The 26,242-nt window shown below is 41.9% G+C and overlaps 1 protein-coding gene across 5 annotated transcripts in view; it reads right to left on the bottom strand.

The window, feature by feature from the left end:
- LOC124299740 (rhophilin-2) overlaps positions 1-23,970 on the bottom strand; it is a 50,646-nt gene extending 26,676 nt beyond the window's left edge. The window contains exon 1 of one of the 5 annotated variants that reach the window (XM_046753069.1): positions 23,035-23,970. In XM_046753069.1, the coding sequence (XP_046609025.1) occupies positions 23,035-23,097 (63 nt within the window). In that variant the 5' untranslated portion in view covers positions 23,098-23,970. Of the gene's footprint in view, positions 1-1,627; positions 2,130-14,440; positions 14,548-23,034 lie in introns of those variants that run through there. The other 4 variants (XM_046753070.1, XM_046753071.1, XM_046753066.1 and 1 more) reach the window with 4 other exon arrangements.
- Positions 23,971-26,242: the final 2,272 nt, after the last annotated feature.

Genomic DNA, 26,242 nt, shown 5'->3' with positions numbered 1-26,242 from the left:
AACTGCAGACGATGGCTTCGAAAATATAACGAGGCAGTTTTAAAGCTTCTATGTTATCGACGCGGGATTGTTAAGAAGAAAAACAACGATGAACGTTCCTCCCTTAAACGGTTATAAACGGACATTAGGCGAACGCGGGATATATTATTATGAGTAACTATTCACATTTGAGGCCGCAAGGATATAGGCGTAGGTAATCGCTTGTTATACATATATTGAGCAATGGGCAATTATTTCGCAGGTCCAGAAGAGCCGCGTGTTTGTAAGCATTTGTAAACGTTTTAGCAGATGGCCTCCGCGCATAGCCACGCTTTCTACCCACAGGAAACCAAACCTCGGTTTTTGTGCGTTCGGACAATAATCCGTGAACTACAATACGGTAGTTGTTTAGACGATTATCGTTACTGGACGATCGAAATCTATACTCGTTATAGAAATACTAGGAAGCTGTGGAATCACAATGGATTTGCGGAATCTGTTATTACAACGGACCAGAACAGAGGCTGGAAGGTTGGCTGTTCCGGTGATACGCAGGGGTTCGGAACCAGTGAACAATGTAACTTCGCAAGAAGATCGCGATCGATTTATCATGTACAATAAAATCGGACATTGCCCACAGGGTCCGAGCACTAGCGTTCGTCCACAATCGCACAAACACAAACGCGATCACACATGCGGACACGCATAGATGCCGTGAAAGTTTTCTATATACGGTAATATGATTTTATAATCGGTCATTGGCGCTGTTTGACGTAACAGCAGCTGTTTCTGCTCGATCGTTACAGAGTAGCGGACAATTCTTTTCAACACAAGAGCCCGTTTATGTAAGGGTTTTGAATCATTTCCGTGACACTTTTGACAACAATGATAACTTTCTAATATATATGACTGGTCATAATTGATCGCTTGAAATGCTCGGAGGGTTGTACAAGTTTCATCGCATTGTTTCTCACGGTTTTATCACGGTAACAAGAACCTGACAGCCACTGCAGATGCCCGTCTATGTCGTGTAAGTATGCAGTAATACTAGTAGAAAAGTGAACACTCATCCAGTTCGAAGTCTGCGCTCTGATGAAATTAAGGAATTCAACGTCATCTTGACTTAAAAACCGATAGCAATTTATCCGTCAAGAAATTACTGCACCAAAGTAACTGTAGAATGGAATCGAGGAAATGGTACGTTTGCCGGACTCGACTGCTCTATAACTTCCGTTTTATACAGGAAAGTAAGAATGCCAGCAAACGGACCGGGAGACGGACAAAGGTGCTGCAGATAAATAAGAATTTCAGAATTGAGCGTCAGTTTGATTATCCTACACGGACGAGATATCTCAAAAGCCTAGGCAAGTTTATTTCAATGCGAGGAGAACGGAACTCTTGACCAAACGGACATGGAGTGTTCAGTGAATGGATCATTGCGATAGGGATGGCGATCGAGTGCGACTCTTCGAACTATGATTGTAATAATGTTGTATAACCTAGGTCTTTCGATTGAAATATAATCGAAAGCTATTCGAGTTCAGCGAGTAGAACAATAGACGACAGTGCTTGAAGAAGCAACAACCGCAGCCTCATCGTTGACGTTAACAACGATCGTTATTGCCGATCTCGATTCATGGGAACTTACAAACGAAAATACACAAAAAATTCCTCAATTCTTCTTCTAATCGGCAAAATTACGATAGCGAGCATTATTATTTTCACATGATAAACTTCAACACCAGTTAAAATCTCGGGTGAATCAATTAGATCTAATAACTACACTGTATTCCGTATACACTCGACACACAAAAAACTTGACCGATGAAGATTATTAACGCCAATGTCTGATGTATTTAGAAGAATAATTATATTTACAAACGAGCGGATGGCCAATTTACAGATTATAATTTAGATCGATCATTTCACATTCACAAATTACCGATACGTGTTAAAGGTGGAAATTGGCGATTATATTTACGGTGTAATAAACGTTAATCGGATCGGCGACCGGGCGACGATCGGTGTCAGACTGGTCGGTTGTCAGTGGCACATGGCTCTTGAGGAGGCCACTCCGTGATCGCGATCCTTACTCTGTTATGTACTCGTGTCCCGCGGTGGACCACAGATGCGACTGGCAACTCCGTGGCATGGCCACCGGGCCAGGCGCCTTCGAGTGAGAGGGACGCCTCCTCGACAGAGGAGGGACGCACGCCTGGACAACGGACAACGGACATCGGACATCGCCGGCGGAGGCGAATGCGACTTAAGGTGACTTAAGGAAAGAGGAAGACACAATCGACCGGTAGCCAAGCGATACTGGACGTCGCGGGCTCAACGGCCACTTGAGATAAGGGCTTTTTCATTCTCCGATGGCCAATGTTTGACCATCCGTTCGCGCCAATGATCCCGAAGAGAGAAAGCAAACGTCTTCATTCGGTAGAGATTGACATTTCGTTCAAGACATCGCTTCAAAGTGAAATATGGAAGAAGATGTCGCAACTTACATCAGACCCGTTGGATACCTGGATCTGTTCACCATGAATTATGCGTCCTCGTTTTTTTGATGAGATAACCAGTACTATTAGCATTCGATTGAGCTATCGACTTGAAACCGTGCTGTTAAAAATTTTCCAAATTTTAACGATCCTTTGATTTTTTATTTTACAGTTTTGCCTAATCTGGAGAGCAGTCAGTTACGTTATCTCGTGATCAAACATTTGCCAAGTCTCGGTGAAGATACGTGAAAGCAGTAAACACGTATGAAATTTAAACCGTATAAAGGCAATTATACTTACGTTTCACAATCAGTGATAACGTACGGATAATGAAAAATAAAGCAGAATTTTCAATGCAAACGCATATTTTACCGGCTATTTGTAGGTTCAATTTTACAAAACTTTCATCCATCAACAACTTGGCCGGATATTGAACGGAACAATCGAATTGCCTCGCCTCGCTCGTAGAACCATTTTATATCTGCCCACGTAATTGCGTCAGGATTTAAACGCTTTTAGCTGCGTTGGCGCTCGCGTCCGTCCCTCCGGCACCGAAGTGGTAAGTAATTTGTATCAAATTATAAGATTAACCGATCAAACGATCGACAAACTCTGCCCACTCCTCACACTTTATGACAGATTTGTGTTTCTGGCTCGATCAGTTCTTATCACGATCATTCCTTTGATCACCTGCACTTTGCATAATCTGCCAATACCTATACATGATGGTAAAATATTTGCAAGACTTTGGGTTTCTCAATACGTGCTTTGCACATTTCAATGGCGAGAATTTATTTCTACATGGTCATTTATTCGTTGCTGAACGCGAGTGCGACTCACGCAACTGTTCTACCTGGTTCCCACATAAGCGGCTCTCTCTCGTCTGGGTCTCAATCCTTCGGCAATTATGAAATTCCAGTAATTATATGTATTTGTAAATATGTTATGAAGCTAGAAATAAAAAATTATCATTCTATAAGGTCACCATAAATTCCTAATCATAGATTGCAAAATAAATTCTCAACGATTTGCTGTAAAATTAAAATGAAGCGAAGTAAACTCTAATTTCCCTCAAACGTTTATGCGCCAACATTGCCATTTGGGTTAATATGTTATGTAAACTATTCTGCAGCTCGTATAGCCGTCAGGCAAACAGCACGGATCGACTTATCATCGGTAAAAAAGTAACGGTATAACCTCGACTCATTAAGTCCACTAATAAGCATATTAAACGACTTCAGACTTTGCCGAGGGAAGGGAATAAAAAATGCACAATAGGTAATTCACACAACACAATATTCTCACCTAGAGAACCAATCTTTGATCCAATTAAGCCGCGATTGATTTACGTCTATAATTTCAGGTATAACCCTGAGAATTGAAACAAACCGACTGATTAACAATGCATGACATAGCACACATGCATTCGATGAGTGTGATGCAAAAACAAACGTGCCAACTTCAATGCCAAATTAAGGTTATCATATATTGCGAACGTTAAAATCGGCGCGACAGCGTTACACATTTAACGATACAGTACGCAGTACGAGGTGCAAAACTGTATTTTCGCGTTTTAATTAATTACCAATTACCATAACTCGTCGTCTCATTGCGTGTTTGCAGATTTTCTAAATTAGCATTCATTTATTACACTTTAAAAGTGTTTGAAAAAAACGTGTTTAACATCAGCTAATTCAGAGTGGTTTAACGTCTATCCAACACAGGTTATAGTCCAAAGTCGCACGCGAATAGGACATACTCATATTCTCATTCTCTCTTTTCGCCCAAGTCGCAACTCATTACTGCACTAATCGACGCAGAACTTCAGGAATGGCTACGACAAGTATTATATGTGTCAACACTTTTCTCGGCACGATTTCTTCGCCGTGTACCGCATTCCTGCTCGTTTCGAAATATCCACAGAAAGAAACCGACTCCTCATTCATTGTCACCTTCATGTGTAATCAGTCGAATGTTAATTGCTTCCATTGATAAACATCAGTCAGATTTTGTGCGAGCGCACGTCGAGTTCACTACGTGCACACATGATGAAATGCATTTGGCCAAACGTACGTGCAGACGTGTTCGCACAGGCACAGATACATAAACTTCAGCGAGAACTTGATAGCGCAAAGCATTTTGCAGCCACATGATTAATTAATGTATTTAACGGTTGGTACCGTACACCTGCTGTAGGTATAAGATGTTGCAAAAATATCACAGTTGATTTCTACATCGTGTAGAAGTCAAAAGAAGACCCGTGTTTAATTCAAAATACCTACCGAAGTTATAAGATAAGTGACGCAGGTTTAAGTCATGACTATTCATTGGGTTGGCAAATTTTTTTTATCAAAGTTCAAATTTCCGTCACCTCTCCTCGGAAAGATTTTCAAAACAATGACGAAATTTTAAAACATTAAACTAATTTGTCACGCAGTCAAAGCCCGTGTCTGCATGTATAGCAAGTATAATTATGAAATAAATTTCAATCCTCGCTATCATGTTGAAATGACGGGATTTGTTTTTGAATAATTTCAAGTCGTGGATCACTGACTCCATCCGTTCACCGTCGATTCTCAAGGATGTTGACTTGCCAATGTGAAAAACATATCCTACTATAATAAAAACATCAATTTCACATGGCCACAAGATAATAAGCACACCGAATATTGTAGAGTTACAATTTGTTCGTATACATCGAGGGAACTCTAACGAGATGGTCAGAATTCTAATCCATTCCAGTTAGTCATGAGAATCCGCACAATGTGACCGTACAAGCGTTGTATTTCTATTCTTGACCATCGATAATAGGAATGTAACGGGCAGAGTTTAGTGAATGAGAGATGAAAAAATTTCACGGCATGTCTCACTCTTCCAATTAAATACCAGAGCCGAAGCAGAAGCAATATTGTGCGTACGGTATAGGAGCTCGTCTAGCCTGCGTGTACATATAATTTACGCGTATCGAAGACGGTATGATTAATGACTAGCCTAACCCGACTCGCTCTACAACGTGCCCCGGAAATGAATGAATAAATAAATAAATAAATAAATAAACAAGTAAACGAAGAGCTACATAATCGCAGCAGTACCGCTACAAGAATCTCCCACAGTATTTAACCGACGCAGCGTATAACGCCGTTTATCCTACGGCACTGTTTGTTGCGCGGGCATATGTATGAAAGATAAATCTACACCTATACACTAATCCTCACATATTTGCAATGCTAATTATCCCGAGAGGAAGAGAGAGAGAGAGAGAGAGAGAGGGAGAGCAAATAAAGCATAGTTATAAAATCTCGACCCCGCCCCACGTATGCACAGGCAGGCTGTTTATTGTGTATGCACTTGTCGCGGTCACTTGAGCATCTCGATGCCTGATGTCCTACAGACATCGTCGTCAAGCTGCGTTGCAGTGGGTCACAGCATGGAGCAGCCGATCAGACGCGTCTGTCTTCAACCGATAGTTTTTTCACCCCTAGCTCGATCGTTGCAGAGATACACCGATAAGTTGAGATCTGTTTCGAACACATCATTCACAGTTGGGTAGTTTTTTTTTTTCTTTCTATTAACCCTCCCATCGAGTCGTTGAAAAAGGTCACATAATTTCATTCCCTAGCTGGCGAGAAACGTGACAGCCTGCTTAACTCATCAACGTTTTTGATGGTCTGATGACGATAATGGCCCTTCCTAGTACATGTATATCGAATAGCTGCGGAGAGCATTCGTCAAATGACGTAGGTATAACCTACGTAATGTTATGCATGAAAAATACTCTGTCGTTAAGTATACCGGTTTCGAAAAACATGAGAAAAAACTATCAAGACGTTTGGTATACTAACGAGCTAACAGGTCTGTGGAAAATATTATAAATAGGGTGTTCAAAATCCTCGGAAATTCAACGATTAAATGTAGATAGATATGCCTGCGTATTCTGATCGACATGCAGAAAAGGCATTGTAACAAGTGAGCAAATAAAAATTCCCACAAAAAAATATATATGCCTGTCTCGAATTTCTTTCCCCCCTCTAGAGAAGGAAAAATTAAAAACCGAAACACGGGCACTCGGTGATATTTATAATCCGTAAGCCCGTGTCATGCGGTCGCAAATCCCTTGAAAACTTTCGAAGAACGAATCCATGCCCAAGTCACGAGCGACGCGAGGTTCTGCGGCAGGACGCAACCTTTGAACGCTCTCAGGTATTTCATCCGCGTATGGCCGGACCTACAGTGGTCCAGCTGACCGCGTGAGGACGAGATGCTGCCCGAGAAAGAGGGGATTCCAAAGTCTACGGTCCAGAAGTCCGAGTCGAGGAAGGGGCCGAAGGTGTAACGGGAATCCCTACCACTCATGGCTGATCCGGTCGACGCGACGCACAGCTTCGGCGAAGAGCATACGTAGCTTCTCCGGAACCAGAGGACAAGGGTGTGACCGTCGCGTTGCTCGGATTCATCCTGGGCTCATCGAGCGAACGAGTTGCTTGTTTGCGCAGGAGCCTGGAACTGACTGACATCGACTTCTGGAAGAGGGAATGATAGTTGCGGTGTAAATCCTGAACTACCGAAAAACTGAATTTGGAGGATTTTCGTACTTTATTTCTGGAGGCAGGTTAGATATTGTGATCGATGGTAATGCGGAACGTAGTAAATGGAGTATGCCCGTCCGAGACAATGAATATTTATCGCCGAAATTTGTATAACGTCGACGGAAGGTATGAAAAGTATAGTCAAGCATTGGGATTTGCATGAGAAGCTCGGGATATTACGTAGCGAAATGAAAGTTATGGCTGTTAATCAAATTCTTTACGACGTACCGGATTCTTGTTTGATCGATAATTAGTATCGTCAGTACGGCAGCATTCCGCTTATCTTCGCAGTGGCTTGACAAACAATGCTAATTTAATATAATCACAACGTGGATCACGCGGGGAGTATTCAATTACGCGACGGTGTATACCTATAATAATTAAAAATAGAATCCAGTTAGGTGCGCGTAACGGGGGAAGATAATTACTGCAAATTGCACGAGTTTATTTATTATTTATGAGTATAAGAACTTGAGGCATATATTGTGTGTGCCTTTGATGTAGGTACGTAGCTATGAAATAAAACCACGGCGCGGGTGGCCGTATGAAAAAAATACAGTCTTAAACCGTTTGCTGCAGCAATTTTTCTTACATTTATTTTAAACAATCTTTTATATATCTGTGCATAGAGATCCGAATACAACAACAACTTCGACGACGACGACGGTGACGACGAAAACACACGTCGAACAGACACATTCTTGTCATTATGAATATCACTCCAAGTCAATTGTGTACCTATCCAAATCTCTCGTCTAGACATTGAAAAAATGAAAGATAAATAAATAAATTCTAAGTAGACGGGCATTGAAATTTATTCACCGAAGAAGAATTATTAGTTTTCTTGTACCTCTGAGAGTTCATTTATGAAGTTGGTATATTTATACTCAATTGGCAATCGATTCGCATGGATTTTTCGGCTCACCGTTACATATATAATGTAATATAATAAGTGAGCATTCCTACGCCAAGGATCATCGCAGTGTTCGAAAATGAAACATCTTGACAGAAAAAAATGATATAACTCGAACATTTCCCAACATTAATTAAATGTTAAACAATTTTAATATCCTACAGGATTGCATAATAAATATATATATGCATATATACAGAATGAGTAATTATCTCAAGCGGAACGGATTCGAATACATGTATATAAGCAAGTTCGCAAGCAATGAATGAGCGGTGTCATGCATATAGGGATTTTTCCACACCGTTAAGCAAGTCACGCCGTCAGGCTCCTTCTAGTTTTAAGATCGTCGTTAATTGCTCTGATTTAATTATATTGAAAAATTAAACTGCATCATAATCGTTGAAACCCTTGAATATTTTTCAACGAAATGATTAACTATTCAAAAGAAAAAAGAAAAAGAAAAAGAAAGTACCACTCTCGAATTAATAACCTGCATACTCGTTAGTTAATCGCAACCGTCACTTTTACAACCAATACTTGCTCCAGCACGGCACGTCGTGCACAGAGGTTGCAACTAATTAAGATTGGAAAGCAGTGCAAGGTCATCTCGTCCTTGAGGCGACTCGAGAGATAGGAGGTATCAGTCGTGGCCTCAACGCTTGGCCGCCTAATCATGTCACACCGAAATGAGAGTTGCATACCTGTATATATGTGTGTACATAGGTATTAGTTATACACACACACATACACACAAAGTAAGGATCATATGCAGATTGGAGCACACGAAATAGATTGTTCCTGCAGTGGTGCTCCTGTAAATCAATCGAGACGGGCTTGTGGATCGATTTACTTACAATTAATGCAGTTTTTCTTTGGATCTCTTTACACTTTTTCCACGACTGATTTTCATTTCGGTTTCTTCAATTTCTCGTCCCGTCTTATTGGTCCCAATATTTCGCCGCATACGCGGTTTACCACGCCTGCCTCCGGCGTTGGGTAGTCGACTCGGCTCTAATGGAATGCGGCCACGTCGGAGAAGACGCCAAGAGATCGAGGCCTCCTCTGCAGCAGCGAGGACTCGACGGGCTACTATCGACGTCGGCACTAGGTCATCGTTCGAATCACCCTGAACGTTTCCGTACAACGTTGGCTGCACCTTGCCAAAGCGACTTCCACGTCTCCGAAACGGCCTTGCGTGTGCTTTATTCAAATTTGCGAGTGAAAACAAACCTGCCAATTAATTCCCTGCGTAACGAATGTATATTCGTAGGTTGTTCCACGATCATCTGGACTGGGTTGTGTCCAGGAACTTTCATATACCCAAAATGACAATATCAAGGCTTATTTCATCCTCGGGTTCATGTACGGCTGCTCCTGCCACCTTCACCATGTTCCGCGTTGAATCCAGACTTTGATGCATCGCATCTCTGTAGCGATGAAATTGGGTACACAGTCATGTTGTGACTATCCGCCTAACGGATCACGGTGGGAAAGTATATTATAATGCAAAAGCGAAGTGAGTGCAACTCTCCGGGAGCGGTTCTTCATTCGAGTACCTTCGGGGCTGCGGAAGAGAAAACGGGTGACACGTGATATCGCAGGTAGACAGGTAGGCATGGTGTCTTGATCATATGAATAGTGCCTGTGTGTAATGCTTATAGACGCACACTGGCAGAGACTGTGACTACAAGAGAAAATTCGTACAAACTACCGGGGACGCATGCGTGCGGCAAAGATTGACACGTACGAATCTGCACCCTTCGATCGAAGTCCCTGCATGTGCGCTTAATTGGAGCCAGAGAAACACGGTTGTATCAGATGTCAGCAAGTCTCGCGAAATCTCCGGAGACCGCGCTGCGGACATGTAGGCACATACCAATCTTCCAACGAGCACCGTGATTAAGTTTCTATTGCGTGCAGTTCGTCTCATCGGCTTCGCATTGTGATAGAATTTCAGATTGCTGAGCATTGAAAGGGCAACGGATCATTTGAGCTCGGTTATGGACAATGTCAGAAACGAATATTGTATCCATTGATCTTGATAAGGAATAGCAAGCTTGCTTCCGTGAACCCGGTTAATGATATGTTGCATGATTCCTTGAAACTCGCGAAAGATTTGAGATCAGTCGGTACATGTGAAATTCCAAAAATGGTGAAAATATAAATGCTGTCCCGTTCTCATTGCTTCCTAAAAATACGAGTTCTTTTTCTTTGATTACATCGAGAGACAAAAACTCGTTGTAATTCGTATTATTTTCCTAATTGTGACACCTTGATTTGTGATACCAACTTGTAGAATAATCTGCGTCGTACCAATTTTGAAAAATTCAACTACGCTTTCGCGTTAACGATGCATAATTACATTCTTAAAAGTTATCCAATAATTGTCCAATATCTAAACCTCAATCTTCTCGTTTAATTAGCCATAAATCTTTCGAACAGTTCAAGATCATCATACCGCAAACACATAGTTAAGAAGCCGTAGCAATTTATGCACATAGGCACATGAATACCACAAAAGCTCTGCATCAGCTGCAGTAGGAGCGTAAGAATTTTTACGAAAAGTTGAAAGTTTCGAGGACACTGTAATAACCGGGGTATTTATAATCTTTTGAATTATTTATGACGAGGATAAAATTACGACGGGCATATATAAAGGGTATTAAATTCGTATTTGGATCCCGCGCGCTGTTCACACACATATACGTATGCTGACGGGTTATCCCTGCGTTTTACGTCCGCGAATTGCCGCTTTCGGTTATAGGATTCCCCTGCGGGCTGCGGCAAAATTGAACAGCGGCGGCGGCGGTGGATTAGTCAGACACAGATTACGCTAACAAATTGCACGTTAGAGTGGAAAGATGCGCAGCTTAACTCAACTCAACTCAACTCAACGGTTGGCGTTGTTTGACGGGGCCAACGATGGTCATTGACGCGTATCGTCGACTCGGCTTGATTGCCCGCGAGGAATTTGAGAAATCGAAAACGTTGTGCCCGCAAAAAAGCCCCCAACAGGCAATACGCACCGCGGAATTGTAAAACGCGACGTTGCCCATCCAGGCGGACTAACGGAGATGAAAGTTGTGCGTGCTTAGAAATTCCATCGAGAAGTTACGCAAGGATCGAGACTTTGTTCTCTTCCCCGGCGATAGTTTCATTCGCACTAAATCTACGGGCAATTCCGAAACCGTACGTGTCTGTCTAATAGAATTTTCGAGTAAAGTATCGTCAGACAATCCTTCTAGCAGATCCAGTGCCTATCATCGAAGACTTGGACCTAATTACGCGAAGATCAAGATACTAACTACTGTATTATACGCCGAGGGTACGTGGTACTAGATCGACGTTTGATGCGGCTACGGGAGCAGATGCATCGCATGCAGTTCCAGCGTCTAATGAGTATTGCTGCGACCTGCGGCACAAACGGGATCGAAAGGAAAAAAAGAATCAAGCCGCATCATCCTGCATTTGCAATTTACATTACAGAATGGACCGTAATCTTCAGTTCTGACTTCCTCAATTATTCAAATACGGAATTTGCGTCGATTCGTGACCGTCGATTTCCGATTTCACCTCCGTTGAATGTATGCTACGTATATATACGTATACGTGCCTGTAATACGTACGTACGCATGTATGATGCAGCGTACACGGCCGGAGACGCGAGATTTCAACGAGGGAGAGTCAACGTCCGAACGCCTCGGGACTTCTACGTCATTCGAGGTAATTTTCAATGTCTTTTTTTTGTTCCACATAGTTGTGCAGCTTCGACACGCGAAGAAGATGCTCGAGACTTTTTTGTCCTCCGTGTTGTCGCTACTTTCGTGCCAGCGCTGCCATTATACAGACTTATATGCATACTTATAATTATACAAGTGTTGAAATGCAAATTGACTGCAGGAGAATACGCATGGCGCACACGCGTAACAACAGATCATCTCTGGCACGGCCCTAAACAGCATCTACAAAGTACGATCGTTAAGGATGAATACTGCGGCTGACTTACAGCCGCGCCATAGTCACACCAAGTTTATTATTAATTGTAACTCTGATACAAGTTTCGCGGCACTGCGTTCCATTGCATCGTATTTCACGCAACTTTAGCTTCCTGCAATAACCAGCGGAAGTGTAATCATAATAATTAAAGTTATAAAAACGTGAACGATATAATGTATACCTGCAACGCGTGTTAGATTATCAGTTTAAAATTCATTTCACGATCCTTTCATTCATTTTGTCAAAAACTCCTCGTCAAGCGTTATTTATACCTTGAACGTAGCATTTTTAAATTTCGTCCGAATCCCGACAGTTTAAATAATATAATTTCTAGTTCAACTCGGCATAGCTTGAAAGACATGAAAGTCATTATCAAAATTCGGAATTATATAACGCTTCTGGTCTGAAGATCACGACCTAATGTTGGATTAGAAAAGTCGGTTGAACTAGAATGGCTGATTCGCGCCGGGAGGTGAGTAATTTTGAATAAGTAATACTACATGTATATACATAGGAATGAATTGGCTGTAATTACGACGCCGTAGAAATGTTTCACGCAAACTCGGACCTCGTGGAAGATTTTTTTGGCATATCGTATGCAAGCGAAAAGGATGTTGGGATTAAGGTATGGTAATTACACGCTTATAGAAGAAAGATGAGAGAGGAAGATAGAGGGGAAGAACCGAGAGCTACGCACCTACTTACGTGATTGAAAGAGATCTTTTAAATTCAGTAACTAACGGACACGAGTGCAGCTATTCGAGTACGTTGGCCTGCTGCTAACGCGTATAATGTAATACCAAGTACTTCAAGCGTTGATAATTAATGCAAATCTTTAACAAAAACTTTACGCTACCTACATATCTTCTTAGCTCCAATAATTCACCGTAGGCGTAACGTACTTACGGCTACAATTGTTGATATAATTATGCATGTGATGTCGACGCAATAACTTTGCTGTATTTTCAAATTTTAGATAATCGAGTTTCACGGGATTTCCATAGTCCCAACAAACTGTTACACTTATAATTTCACATTTTCAGCGAACTAATAATCGTTATTCTCACCTCTACGTACGTTACGTCGTACGTATGTATAATTATTACCCGTATCTTTCGCGGGAAATCTCGATGGATTGTGCTAATTAAGCAAGTAGGTGCTCGTTTTCTGCAGTGAAAGATGATTCCACGAACCGCTGGCCGGTGCGAAACGCATTTCGAAATTCAGAACTCTTCAGCAGCAGTTGATACACCGAGGTGAACCATTTTTTTAAATAATTCGTCATACCGGCGTTCTTATTCGAAAAAATGTTACATTTGAATAGAGAAACGGATCCAGAAACACATGTGTAATTTCCGCTTGTTCATCACAGTTGTTATTTAACACTGTACATCTCGGAAAGAAAATGGACATACTTGAGAATTTCGTGTATGACTTAAAACGTAGATTGAGCAATTTGAAAATGACAAGTCAATACGTTCACTCGATCGGATGGTACGACCCTTCAAAGAACGTTATTCAGTTCGATAGATCAACGTCACTCGCCATCTCAAAACTTTCTACACACTTTCAATCACTAGTTCAGACTGGTAATACTGGCATATGGGAAAAAAAATGTTGGCCGTTCATGGTTGTAACATATATAACACGTGGCTGTGGTATTAGCGTATATTTCAGTTGCGGAATAATGCGAGCGCGTATGTATAATAACGTTGAGGTAATCATTAAAATTACATAACGAGCCAGGATTGAGAAACCTCGAACCGAATATAACAGCTGATATTAAAATAAACTGCTTTACTTGCGTAGCCGAAAACAAATATAGCTACTTAATTTCGTCATCGAATGTCAGCGGGCTGTCTTCTTTGGCTTCAAATTATAAGATTGCAGAATTGTGGACGATGGAGGTAAGACTACATCCGTAAATGTTGCAATAAAGGTACATGCATTCAACACGCACATCAAAAAAGGGTAAAATTATTGAGGGATCATTTACTTAAGCGATAGTAAACACACATCGTTTGCTTTGATTTACGACCAAAGTAACTTCCTCCCAAGGATCCAAAGATAAAATCATAAATTATGTGCCCATAATTGGGTACATCAGACTAGACGACGTCCGGATGATAACTGAAAAAATTCCAAGCTCTCGCCACGAGCCTATAGTATATAATCCATATAAACGCGGCACGTTTTTAATATTCAATAAAATCTTGTCACGCCTGTTCGTCGTCGATCGTACTAAAAACTGGCGGAGAAGACATGGAGGAAGTTACGTAAAAACCATTGGCATGCATCACGGAGTCCCTCGTGCAATAGGATAATTTCAATACTTCATCGATATTACGGAGGAAATGATAATCGATCCGAGGGTGTATTACAGGACTTTCTCGACAATCGTTAATCGGCGGAGAAATTTCATTTCTTTAAACGTTCGAAAGGAAAAAGAAGCAACACTCGTTAATTACCTGCAGTTTTATGTCCGGTAGTATCAGCATGGCGAGTGCAGAGAAACGTGATTGCGCGATTCAATTGCGATCAATCGAATATTTATCCGTCCGTTGACGTCCTCTGTTACAGGCGCACCTTCGACACGTCTCTGACGTCACTCACGCACCACACACGCACTTCGCCATCGGGATTACAAAACGACGACGGTCACGGCTGAGCAGAGACCGATCATAGTGATCTCGTCCGTTTCTGATGCGCTCTCACAATTCACAATAGAACAAACGTGCAATTTTAAAATTGCGGAACCCGTATGTAAAACCAAGTAGTGTGACCCTTTCAGATCCTCAAACGCAACTGCCTATCTTACCTCACCAAAGGTGTTCAGATATTCTCGACATCCGGAGAAGAAAAATATGGATCACGGTCCATCGGTCGGTGAAGAACTGACCAATGTGACGGATGAGTTGGCTGGCGCAAAAAGAGTAACGAGTCTCGAGGAAAACTTTCGAATTTTGCGGAGGAGAAGAAGAAGAAGTGTGAGAAGAAGAAACCCGCGCGTTTCTGCAGCACACAGTTATCAAGGGGTGTTCACAACGGTGCCACTTTTTCGTCACTCACTGATTCGGCAGGCATCCTACTAACACGAACGTTCGGTGACACTTTCCGCTATTGAATTGCGGAGAAAAGCACTCGATACGAACTGCTGGTACGACCGGTAGCTTGAGTTACACCTGTGGTCTGAGTCCTGGGAGTTCACCGATGGCAGCCGGGCACACCGGCCGAGCGAAAGAAGAGGAAAGAGGCTCTCTTCCGCAAGTGGGGGGATAGCCAGAACCACTACCGTGTCCACATATACACACCTGTGCATGCGTTCATCCAACGCCCTGTTAAATACACGTACACATCTACATGCACTCACATCCAGCCATGTGAGCCGGCGGATGCTAAACGCACACAACCCAAGTTAGTTACAGGTACGTGAGAGTACGAACTCTACCTCTGGATGTATTCTACAACCTTTCACCAGTCTTGTGTACATAGTATTTTATTCCTTTCTCTCTCCTTTTCTATTCTCTCGCCTTTCTCATCGTTTGCTCCACCGTTTTATCAGCATCCCCTATAGAGGAACAGAATTTACTTCACAGTTCTCGTGAAACGGATCGAGCTACTATCTTCATCGCATGTTGTTGGTACGGTTATAAATAGCGATTAAACAGCGTGTGAATCTCAAGCAGCGATTAATGTGCTAATTAAATGATCAGAGCGTGAGGAATAATGTCGTAGTCATTCGGGGAACGACAAATTCATTTTGTGGATGGGTAGTGACGGCAAAAAAGTTTACCTTGCCGATGGAGTCGGCGATACAGACGGCGCTTTCTATCCAATAAGCGATCAACGTAATTTGAGGATCGATTAACTCGCCGTATCAGTTCATGAACAATTTAAATGGTAATGGATGTCGTTCAACGCGCCCATGCGCCTGTAACCTCCACTCATGGCTCGCAACGTCTACGGTGATTCTATGCGTTTCATTAATACTTGGCTATACGAATGATGTATAATCATAATTGATGTTAAATTAATAGCAATTACAACCGTCGGGTATACTGCATAATTCGGTGTAAACGATTTCATACAATTTACGGAGATCTGACACGCGAACGTTTCAAATGGGTGCGTCGTAGAATATATCCTGAGGTATGAGATAAAAATTCTTAAACCGTAAGTCAAAATTCCTCCACGGTATAAAATTTTTTCGAAGAAGTTTAATGGATATCGATATTTACTTCTACGTTATAGCAGGAAATAGCCAATGGGATAATACGGAAGAATAGAAGGATGAAAAACTGCCACAGCGAATCGCTGAAAGTTTTTTGTGATTTGTGTTGCGTGAGCCGGAAAAATAAAATTGTACTTAAAGGGGAATAAACGTTGTAACAACGAGTTGAGTGCCTCGCCACGCCATCCGCTTGTACAGTTTTGCAGAATTGTTGACTTACGAAGACAAGAAGAAGACAAGCACCTTGGGAAGGAAGTGCCTTGAACCTGACAAGAAGCCAAGCATTAAAACCACGCGTTCTCGTATAATGATAAACATTTCCGCTTTTGTAACCTCGAAGAACCGTGTGCTGTAAGGTATGTAGTGCATGTACCTGCAGCACATCCGTGCGTGGCTTTATTTTTCATACACCGCAAATACTATCAACCCGCCTCTAAGCACCAACGCTGACTACCTACACTGCACTTACGCGACTAATGGGCCGAGCAGAGATCGATACGATATGAACCAGATATTCCTGTCCACCATGTAGGTACAGCGAGATCAAAGAATAAAAAGGATGATATTCGCACTTCGGAATTGATAGCGATGTAATCGCTAATTGATCAATCAAGAATTTAATGAGTGTTGAAAATACCTTTTGCATTGTATACTCGTTGCGCGGAAGGATCCGTTCCCCGATAATTGCACCGCATCGAACAGGAATACGAAAGTCGATTTGACGAGGAAGTCCCACTGTCAACTGGTATTATTTATTGACGCAATACGACGTTATAAAAACACCCGTTTTGCGCATCTAGAGTTCCGCATTGCTTTCCCCGGTAAACATATAGGTGATTCACGTTAGGGTACACCTCTCCACATAACCTGCGTACACACATGCACGAAACGAAGAATACCTTCACGTCGGGCATGAATGCCTACAAGGCTGTACAACCCACTCCGCGAGATCAAAGATTCTGATAAGTTCATTAATTTTATTTTAGCGCCTGCCCTGCGGGACGTCCAGCCCAAGAAGGTTATAAAAGTAACGTGCACCGTTTTCAAAACTCGTATGTTTGATCATCGCAGCAAGAAATCGGCGATGCCTGTTAGGCTTAGGATTTACAAGTCCGTTTTTACTTTTAGAAAGCCTTATTTTGCAAACGAGAAATCTGATTTTCCATCGAAATTGATGCTTTCACAACCACTCGAATCAACGTCAAAAGGGAGAGTACGATTACTACGCAATCGTAGATTCCATCTGTGACTAGTTTTTGCATAACTTATACCTGCATCATTAGACTGAAATATTTTAAGATATTGGCACAGCTAAAATCGTCTTCGGTTTGGAATATGCTGGTCCAGTAAAACTAACGAAGAAATTCTTCCCGGCAACTTTGACGAGTTTTTTCACTTGATCGCCCTGGGACGACGCCAGATATTTCCTTATCAGCCTGAACAAACAAAAGGCTTGAAATGTGAGCTTATAAAATTTCGTAAGAAGAGAATCTCGTCCTCTTTTCCTCCAGATCCCCTCGACAAACGTGTATAAACAGTTTCTCACGAATTTCTATTTCGTTGATGTATCATATGCGTTTCCGTTTGGCACGGTCGTTGCGCAAGAGTCGGAAGACCTTGTAGATCTAATCGCATGCTAATTACGGTCGCGAATCGTGAAAAAAAGGGAAAACTTTATTCAAGCGTATCTAGCCGAGGGACTGACTATACCTAAAATACGTCGTCACGTGTGACGCACCACTGAATATCCACCAACTATGCGACGAAATACGCTGGACAAGGTCTAAGCTCTCTGTCTTTAAAATTCGTGGTAATGAACGCACGGTAAGTTGAAAAGGGTTTGATTGCCCCCTAGTGAAATGACCGACAGATCTCGTCAAACTTTATAACAACAATACACCGAGCCGTGTTGGGTCGTGAAAAGAACTACAACGGATTTCGGAACATTGGCAGGGCTGCTGTCCATTTATTTTTATTACTCCCTGCGCAAGGGCGAAGAGAAAGCCCTAAGACCGTACCAACTGAACCGTGCAAAGGTCCAACGGAAGCAAAGAGTTATCGTACTTCGAGCATACATTGTACTCTACGCGGTACGTGAGTCATTATGATTCACTTCAGGTGCCTCCGGTGCAGAGAGGTGGTGATGAAGGATAATAACCTTGCCTTACCCTTCGTTCATTGTCATTTTTCAAGCTACCGCGGACCGATAATTCATACGAGATATCGAATGCAGATAATAAGACTTTATGTATCGCATCATCGTCTTTTTTTTATATAACACAGCGATTCCCGAGTTGAATAAATTGTATTGGTTATCGAATTACGATCGATCATGTGAAACGTGTTATTATTCGTTACGTGAAAACAAGAACCTTGCGCGTATAATCTTGCCTTGCTGCTAAAGAAAACTCACGGGGAATAAGGAAAAGAGAAACGGGTTGCAATGAGTAATCACGGCTGTGATAAAGTGAAAAAGTGGAGAACACGACGAGCGTTGCTCGCCAATTGCATCCCTAGCCCCGAGGGCTTCTCAACCCTTTCATTTTTGATCTCTCCTACCTCCAGTCTGCGGTGCCATCCATCCGGTTTCAGCGTCATAGGATCTGAACCGGAAATCAACCGTTTCCTTTGACGTTGCTATCGATACGTATACACGATGAATTTAAAATGACGCTTAACTTAACATGCTGCACGGGGAGTTCAGTCATGCACGTGCAGTTTAATTGGGAGTTCCCGATCGATTTCCGCCACGCCGACAAGCAAATGCACTCCCTGCTAAAGTTTTCAACACTGCAGTTGCAAACTGCCGTTTCCCACCCACTATTCCGAATGAATTTAGCACTTTTATGAATTCCTAATCACAGCAGGACTTGCGGAAATTTCAAAACCGAAAATCCTTCTGCCCTGACTCTGTCTGCAGTAGCTCGAAATGAAAGGGTTGTGATATGTTATTGGAAAAGGTAGTACAGGTAGTTACAGACAAAGGTTGTATGTATACGAAATGCGTTGAGCACATAATAGAATATCTCCGCGGTTGTAAAGATAGCGCACGGTAACCTGCACGTAAAGGTAAATACATAAACTCGTGTGTCGTGTATTACAAACGTGTACGTGTGTGGGTGAGCCCTGTAACCCAGAGTGCCTACTAAATATGCTCGTGTGCATGAAATGATGCACCGTGAACTCGTCTCGTAATGTCAGGATCAAAAATCTAAAGAAAAGAGTTGCGTATGGGACCCGAAGTAAAAAAAAGCGTCCAGTGCGATTCAGCGGAACAGATTTACTGGCAGTTAGGGAATATCGAGTCATTTGGGAGATCGTTAAAGCATCGATCTTGCACCGTGATGGAATTTATGCCGAGATGGTTATTGCAGGGATGGTCACGTAAAGTTCCATTTAATCTTTTCAATTTTTAGGCACAAGCATTGCAGTGCATTGCAGACTCTTTGTACCCGTCAAACAAGAGTCGAATTTTCAATGTCAAGTTCGGGGAAAACCGTAAGCCAAGCATAACAACCGGAAGCTCCTTGTCTGGGTTCCACCTGTCGGCGTGACGTCACGTCCCCTTGGACCGTCGATGGTTCAGTATTAACGGCAGGTAGTTCCTTCGACCCGTCATAGGCGCACCCACACCTCGGGTTCCATAAATAATTGGTACCTACTGTAAACCATGCATCGGCAGGTATTCGTTGGACAGAGAGGACCGTCAAGTATTTGCGAATTCCGTTCGGGATTGAAAATAAGCCTATCAATCTCCAACTTTGCACTGTCCCCAGTAAATATTCATAAAAATAAAAATAAATTCCTAACAGTATTTATACCTGCAGACGAAAAGATGAAGGTAAATACCTGAAAAGGTAGGTGAAACAATGAAAGGTAGAATCGAAGCCGTGAAGATGATATCGGCTGCAAGTTTTGTCGCTTTCACTTTGTCAAAATAGTCAAGTTCCGTTAACATTTTGAAGCTTTAACTTTCGTGTATTGCGGATTTTGTCGAATAGAAGTCCGGTATAAGTACTAAATAACTGTAGGACCAAAGTTTTGGCGTGTTCTACTCACGAGCTGCGAAATAGCAAGATCCGATCGAAGTATCGTGACCAAGGAAGCCATTTTTGCGTGGGTATAATAACTTCCACAAGGTTTCGACCGGAGCAAGATCCAATTAGCAGCAACAAGATTAGGATTAATCGTGAGATAATTTCGATAGTTAGCGAAAAACTGGACTGATAGAAACAATCGGACTTTTGTGAACAACTATCCCACTCGAAGAATGGTAAATTGAAGTAAAGTACGTTTTCGATGAAGCAAGCTGAGAAGTAAAATGACACTTGAAGAAGTGGCCTAGGAACATCAAAAGAGAAGTTGTTGAGAAACGCGACCAGAAGAATTGTGGAAACTGAACCACTTTAACCATTGTTCGCGAGAGGCGGATTCTCCTCGGAGAAACACAAACGCGTCTCGACCCTTGGCTATACCCGTATGCATGTATTATATAGCCATTTTTATGTGCACTTGGATGTATACCGTGTACCTGGAGAGCAGAGAGGAACAGACACCCATTATAGCCACCCATTTTCACGTCTGCAGCCTCTTCTCACGCTCGAACTCTTTTGAAAGCGAGGTCGTTCTGGTTTTCACATTCTGTACGAGTTCTATCTTTCGTTTAATTTAATATATACTATCGTCATTTCCGTGCGTGATTTTGACCATGCGTATTCTAACGCCGTTAATTTCCAAGATTGGACTAAATGAATTTTGATAACGTATTTCGCCGTTAAGTTCTACAAGCAAAACTAGCAACACGGTACAAAACTTTTGTCGTCCTGATCTTGATGGAATTTAGATATTTCACTTTGCATTTTGGAGTTTGTCCTTTAATGTTACACATTAGCGTTAACACAGATATATTACTAACAATAAGTGTGTGTAAGTTGGTAGTCGGCATGGCCTCATTAACACGCAACGGCAACAACTGAACAAACGGTATTCACATTTGATCAACTGTTTATACACGCGTAAAAATGACTTTCGTGCATTTTTTTTACCCCAGTTGTACTCCGAATTGCGATGCAGAGCTGATGGTGTATGTAACTATGTACATGCATACCTGTACACTACGCGTGGCACGGAGACTCTGGGGTAATTGCATAAGCGTTACGTAAAACCGTGTAAATAGACACAGGGACAAAACCCCAGAGGAGCCACAACTACAACGAACTTTGCCGTGGTAATTTAGAGTCCCAGCAATCGACGTATCTCTCATTCTGCGACTCAATTGACTCGATATGAGTTCGCGGAAAAATCCGTACACCTTCACTCTTGTACCCTTTCATATGTATTTGTATTAAATATCTGCAGTCTAACTTATTATTTTTATTCATTATTATTATTATTATTAGTTAATGAAAAAAATTAATCAAACATCGACCGTGCATTGCAGTGATTGAAATTGGAGTAGAACTTGGGATACGACTTACTGTTTTGAGAAGATTTAATCTTAGTAATAGTCGATCTCTACGACGTTGATTGGATTTCTTGTGTTTATACATATGCTATGACTTGCTGCTGATACTTGTGAATTTTTTTCTGTACTTCTATTAGCTGTTTATATGTAATAGACGCCTATCATCCAGCACAATTAAAGAGCCAAGTTCTGAAAGTTGGACTATACTGAATCGGAATTGTATTGTTCTTTTGATAGCATACTAATATTAAACATTTTAACAACGCCGGGTAAAGGCCAATCAAATTTTGATAAGCGTAATGTAATTGATCAAGGTGAATACATCGCGAATGTACTCAGGGTCTTCGCGGTATAACGGCAATAGTAATTGTATAAAATGAATTCAAGTTTTGATGGTTGAACCTTGCCGAATGATACACCAATGCCACGTCTAGGCATTCTTGGTATGAATCTGGATTCATCGTAGATAACCGGAAAACGTATACAGGTGATCAGCAATTGCTGCTGCTGACGGAATTGTTTTTAACTGACGTCAACGAAGCGTCAACATTCACGTAAACAACTGCCCACTGTCCCGCAATTATACATACACAACTCTAGCAGCTCACCTCGATACATATAATAGTAATTTTTTGAATAATCATTCATTCTCGTATTCAATTCCTCGCAAACTGTACAGCATATCGTTGAATTATTATGTAACGTAATTGTAAATAATTTATCGCGAGGTTTTGAATTTGCGTAATCGTATACAACCACTTAATTCGTAAGCAATATTTTTCTTTTCATATGTAACGATGATAAGAGGAATTTTACTTGGAAATTTCATCGTCACAGTCGTCATAGTACCTAGATTTATATGCGCATCAATTTATCAAAGTATACTAAGTTTCGAGACGATTTATGATTCACTGTTGTCAAGAAATTACGAATATCTTCTGGAATTCATGATCATGCTCACAAAAATTAACCTGACCGGTACACTCTTAGCAATTGGATCTGCTTGTGAGTAACCGACTATGTTCACACTATTGGTATGCTGGGTATTTTGTAGCTTAACGAATAACATTCGATGTAGTCGTGAGACGGAGCTCCAGTGAAACGATAGAATAACAATTCACCACAAAATAGCCATTTCCATTCATTTATTTCAAAATAAATTCACTATCTTGACTCAATCAGGACAATGCCGTAGGCATCGTTAGCACGTATTAGTTTAGCACGGGAAAGCAGCCAATTCCAGCTTGAAAACTTAAGTCGCACTATCCAAGCAGAGTTTATTACCGGTTCCATTGACATTATGAAATTACGTAGCTAACGGAAAATTTTTATTGATCAGTAGTATGTGTGTGATGTGAAAAACTTACCCGGATGAACTTGGGCTTGTAACCATCGTCGTCGATGTCTCCAGATACTATGGGGATATTCATTATGTTCTCATTATACCATCGATGACCAAGCGGCGAACCTGAGTAGGTCACAAGTGGAAGGCGGTCACCACTCGTTGAACCAAGACGAAAAAATATTTTGAAACAAATCGGTCGTTGGTTTGCGTCACTTGTAAACACCGCACAGAAATACCAAAATTCGATTCAATCACTCGGCCCGAAGTGTTACCAAATGCAAATGCAAATGCCTGGAGTGTCGTGAATATGCAAGTATGCTGCAGAGACGCCCAGCTGCTACATTTGTCCGTTAAATTCACCCCAATTTAATCAAAATTTATTCAAAAAAAAAGGGCTGCAGTATCGCGGTTGAAAAAACGAACCCGAACTTTTTTACCTGCTGCACACCACGCAGTGGTTCGACACTTAATATCGTCGCGTTGCTCCTTGCATGACATTTATCATCATCTTTATCGTCAACTCCTCCCTTTTGCCGGATTCGAAATTTTTTATTCCTTATAATGCGTATCCAAAACGTTATCACACTAGTTTTAAACGCCAATAGGCTTTACGCAAGACACGTTTTTCATCCGTTCACCTCTTCACTCACTGTACTCTATTCACTTCTTTCGTTATATTATCCACGATTCTAAGCCGTATAATCGCCCGATATTACACTCGCACCCCCGTCAAAATTCGTGGCCAGACTGCGCGCCGCTCGGCCACCGAACTGGCAGACTCTCGAAACTGTGAATTTTCCCTTGAATCGGTATCGTTTCTCCCTCAAATCAACCGTAGCGCAATGTCACCGTCCAGGTCGAGGCTGTCGGCGGCTCGAATGTTTGTGGGTGAGTGTAGTAAGCGTTGTGCCCAACTGAAGTTGGTACGTCACGCAGCAGACGACCGGGGAGTCCGGTGTGTTGGTGTACTATCTTTGTGACGTCACCACAGAATGTCAGCGGCAGGTAGAACGCCGACTGTATAGTACCTTACCACTCGGCTCGGCTGCACAGGTACGATAAATACCACTATAAACCGGCGAGGAGGCACGGAGTATAGCGTTTCGAACACACGCGGCCGCGGTTTGAATCCCAACGGCAAAACGGGCGCCGCTTTAGCCGCGTCGCCTCGCCTTGCGGTTGTCGTGGGTGGAGGAAAGATATTATTCGTCGGTTTACTAGAAACCCTAGAAACCGGCTTATACCGAAGTCCACGCTCCTCTAAAGCCTACCGGAGATTCGAATCTCCTACTCCGTAGTGGAACGGAGTCCTCCTTATCAGCCACGGCCGCCGTGATAACTTTTTAAAAGCCCGAGTAACCGTCAAGCACTGGAGGGGTCCTCATTGAAATCCTTGAGATAATCGTCGGTCGAAAGGTTTCTGTTTTTCCTCAGGGATGAGGTTCGGACTCGCGTTTCATTTTGGACTACTGCGAGTTTACAGTCACCGGTGGAATTCGGCTACTGGTCCACCAGCTGACCGTGACGGACTCGAACGGATTAAACTTGTTTGAGTAACTATGATATTGTTACCGATATGCAATTCTAATTTCGAGGTGTTCTAATTCGACCATTAATGAGGGAATGTTTGTTCTTCTACGAAGATATCCTGCGTATAACAACTTGAGCTTCAGACTTTGGATTGGTGCGCTTATTCTAACATATATGGTACTGCGGCACGGAGAATAGTCTCAGACGGCTACGCTTTTAATCACCGCACTTAGACTGCTCTGTACTCATGTAGAACCGGTGATCTCGACATTTATGAAGATAAGCAATTCCTGCTCTCAACACGTAGATTCGTCCGCCTATAAGATGAGGATTAAAACGATCTTAGTACCTCGAGAAAATGAATAGTCTGTGTAGTCATCTGGAATTTTTCTGTTAAATAATTACGTTCATGCCACGTACGCTTGATCTCGTGTTAAATAAAATGCCAATTCACTGGGGGAATCGCCTTCGCGAAGAAACTAATCTACTGAATTCTTACAAACATTTTCCATGCTTTTTAATGAACACTCAAAAGTTGCAAGTTTAGTTGATCTGGTAGTATCGACGAACAAATGCACTATTGACATGTTATTGCATTGCAATGCGAACAATTCACTTGAGTGAGGTAAAAATGACTCACTGAAATAGCAGTCGATGCGATGTGTTATCCCTGAAAATATATGTACAACGTATCGCCGGTGAAACTCGTGTTCGCCTCACAAACGAGTTCGTCCGACTGGCAAAGCGGGAAGGATGCAAAAAAAAAAAATTAAAACAAACGAAAAGCTTTTATCTTATGTGAAACACACTTCAGAAACTTTCGCAAAACATTTTCCTGGCATCTGCCGAGAATCAGCTGTATTAAAAAATAATTCACACTTGTACCTCTGAAACATGTAAGCCGGTTACGTTCATGCGCAAGCCATATTCTAGACCAAAGCCTGACCATAAAAGTGAAGAAACTTAAAATGAAGTCAATTGTAAATGTTATGGCAAGTAACCGTTTAGACTATGATCACTTACTGTGTACACCTTACACATCAACCCGATAACGGCAAAAGTAAGTGTTTTCCCGCCGACTGGAGACTGTTTTGTACCAGCTGCTGCGTAATAAGTGCATAACGCTAGCGACACGGACTGAGCACGGCTTTTACTTACGCTGATAACGTAGAAATGCAGCAACATACATGCTCGGTAATCTAACGTTAGGAATGCCGCCGAAGATGAAGGCGCAGAAATCTTGCAGGGTAACAATAATAAAATCCTGTTAATAAACCATGTTTGACTAGAATTCTTTAGCTTGATCGCAATATAATGCTCACCGGAAAACATTCTGCGGAGCCACAATGCATGAGTATTGCGTATGTTATACCTATACCTACTGTGATGAATTGAAATCATTTGTTTTCGCAGATGTTAACATTTTATGGAACACGAACTAGGCTACCGCGCCAGGAACTAGGCTGAATCGTTCGTTGACGATGCTCCGAAACAACTTGCGAAGATTCATTGGCATCGAAATTTTAAATGGCAAACAAACAAATATATTCCGATTTTGTTCAAGTTAATACTTATATAACTCATTTCTATTGCGCTACGTGAGATTAAGAATTACGATGGTCAATGGCATATTCCTGGCATCTTTCATCGTAGTTTACGACTCGTATTATACCTATGTACGCATTAAGGTTGTAAGTCAG

The sequence above is a fragment of the Neodiprion virginianus genome, chromosome 3 (assembly GCF_021901495.1).
Source record: "Neodiprion virginianus isolate iyNeoVirg1 chromosome 3, iyNeoVirg1.1, whole genome shotgun sequence".
NCBI lineage: Eukaryota > Metazoa > Arthropoda > Insecta > Hymenoptera > Diprionidae > Neodiprion > Neodiprion virginianus.
This window is presented reverse-complemented; position numbering and strand designations above follow the sequence as displayed.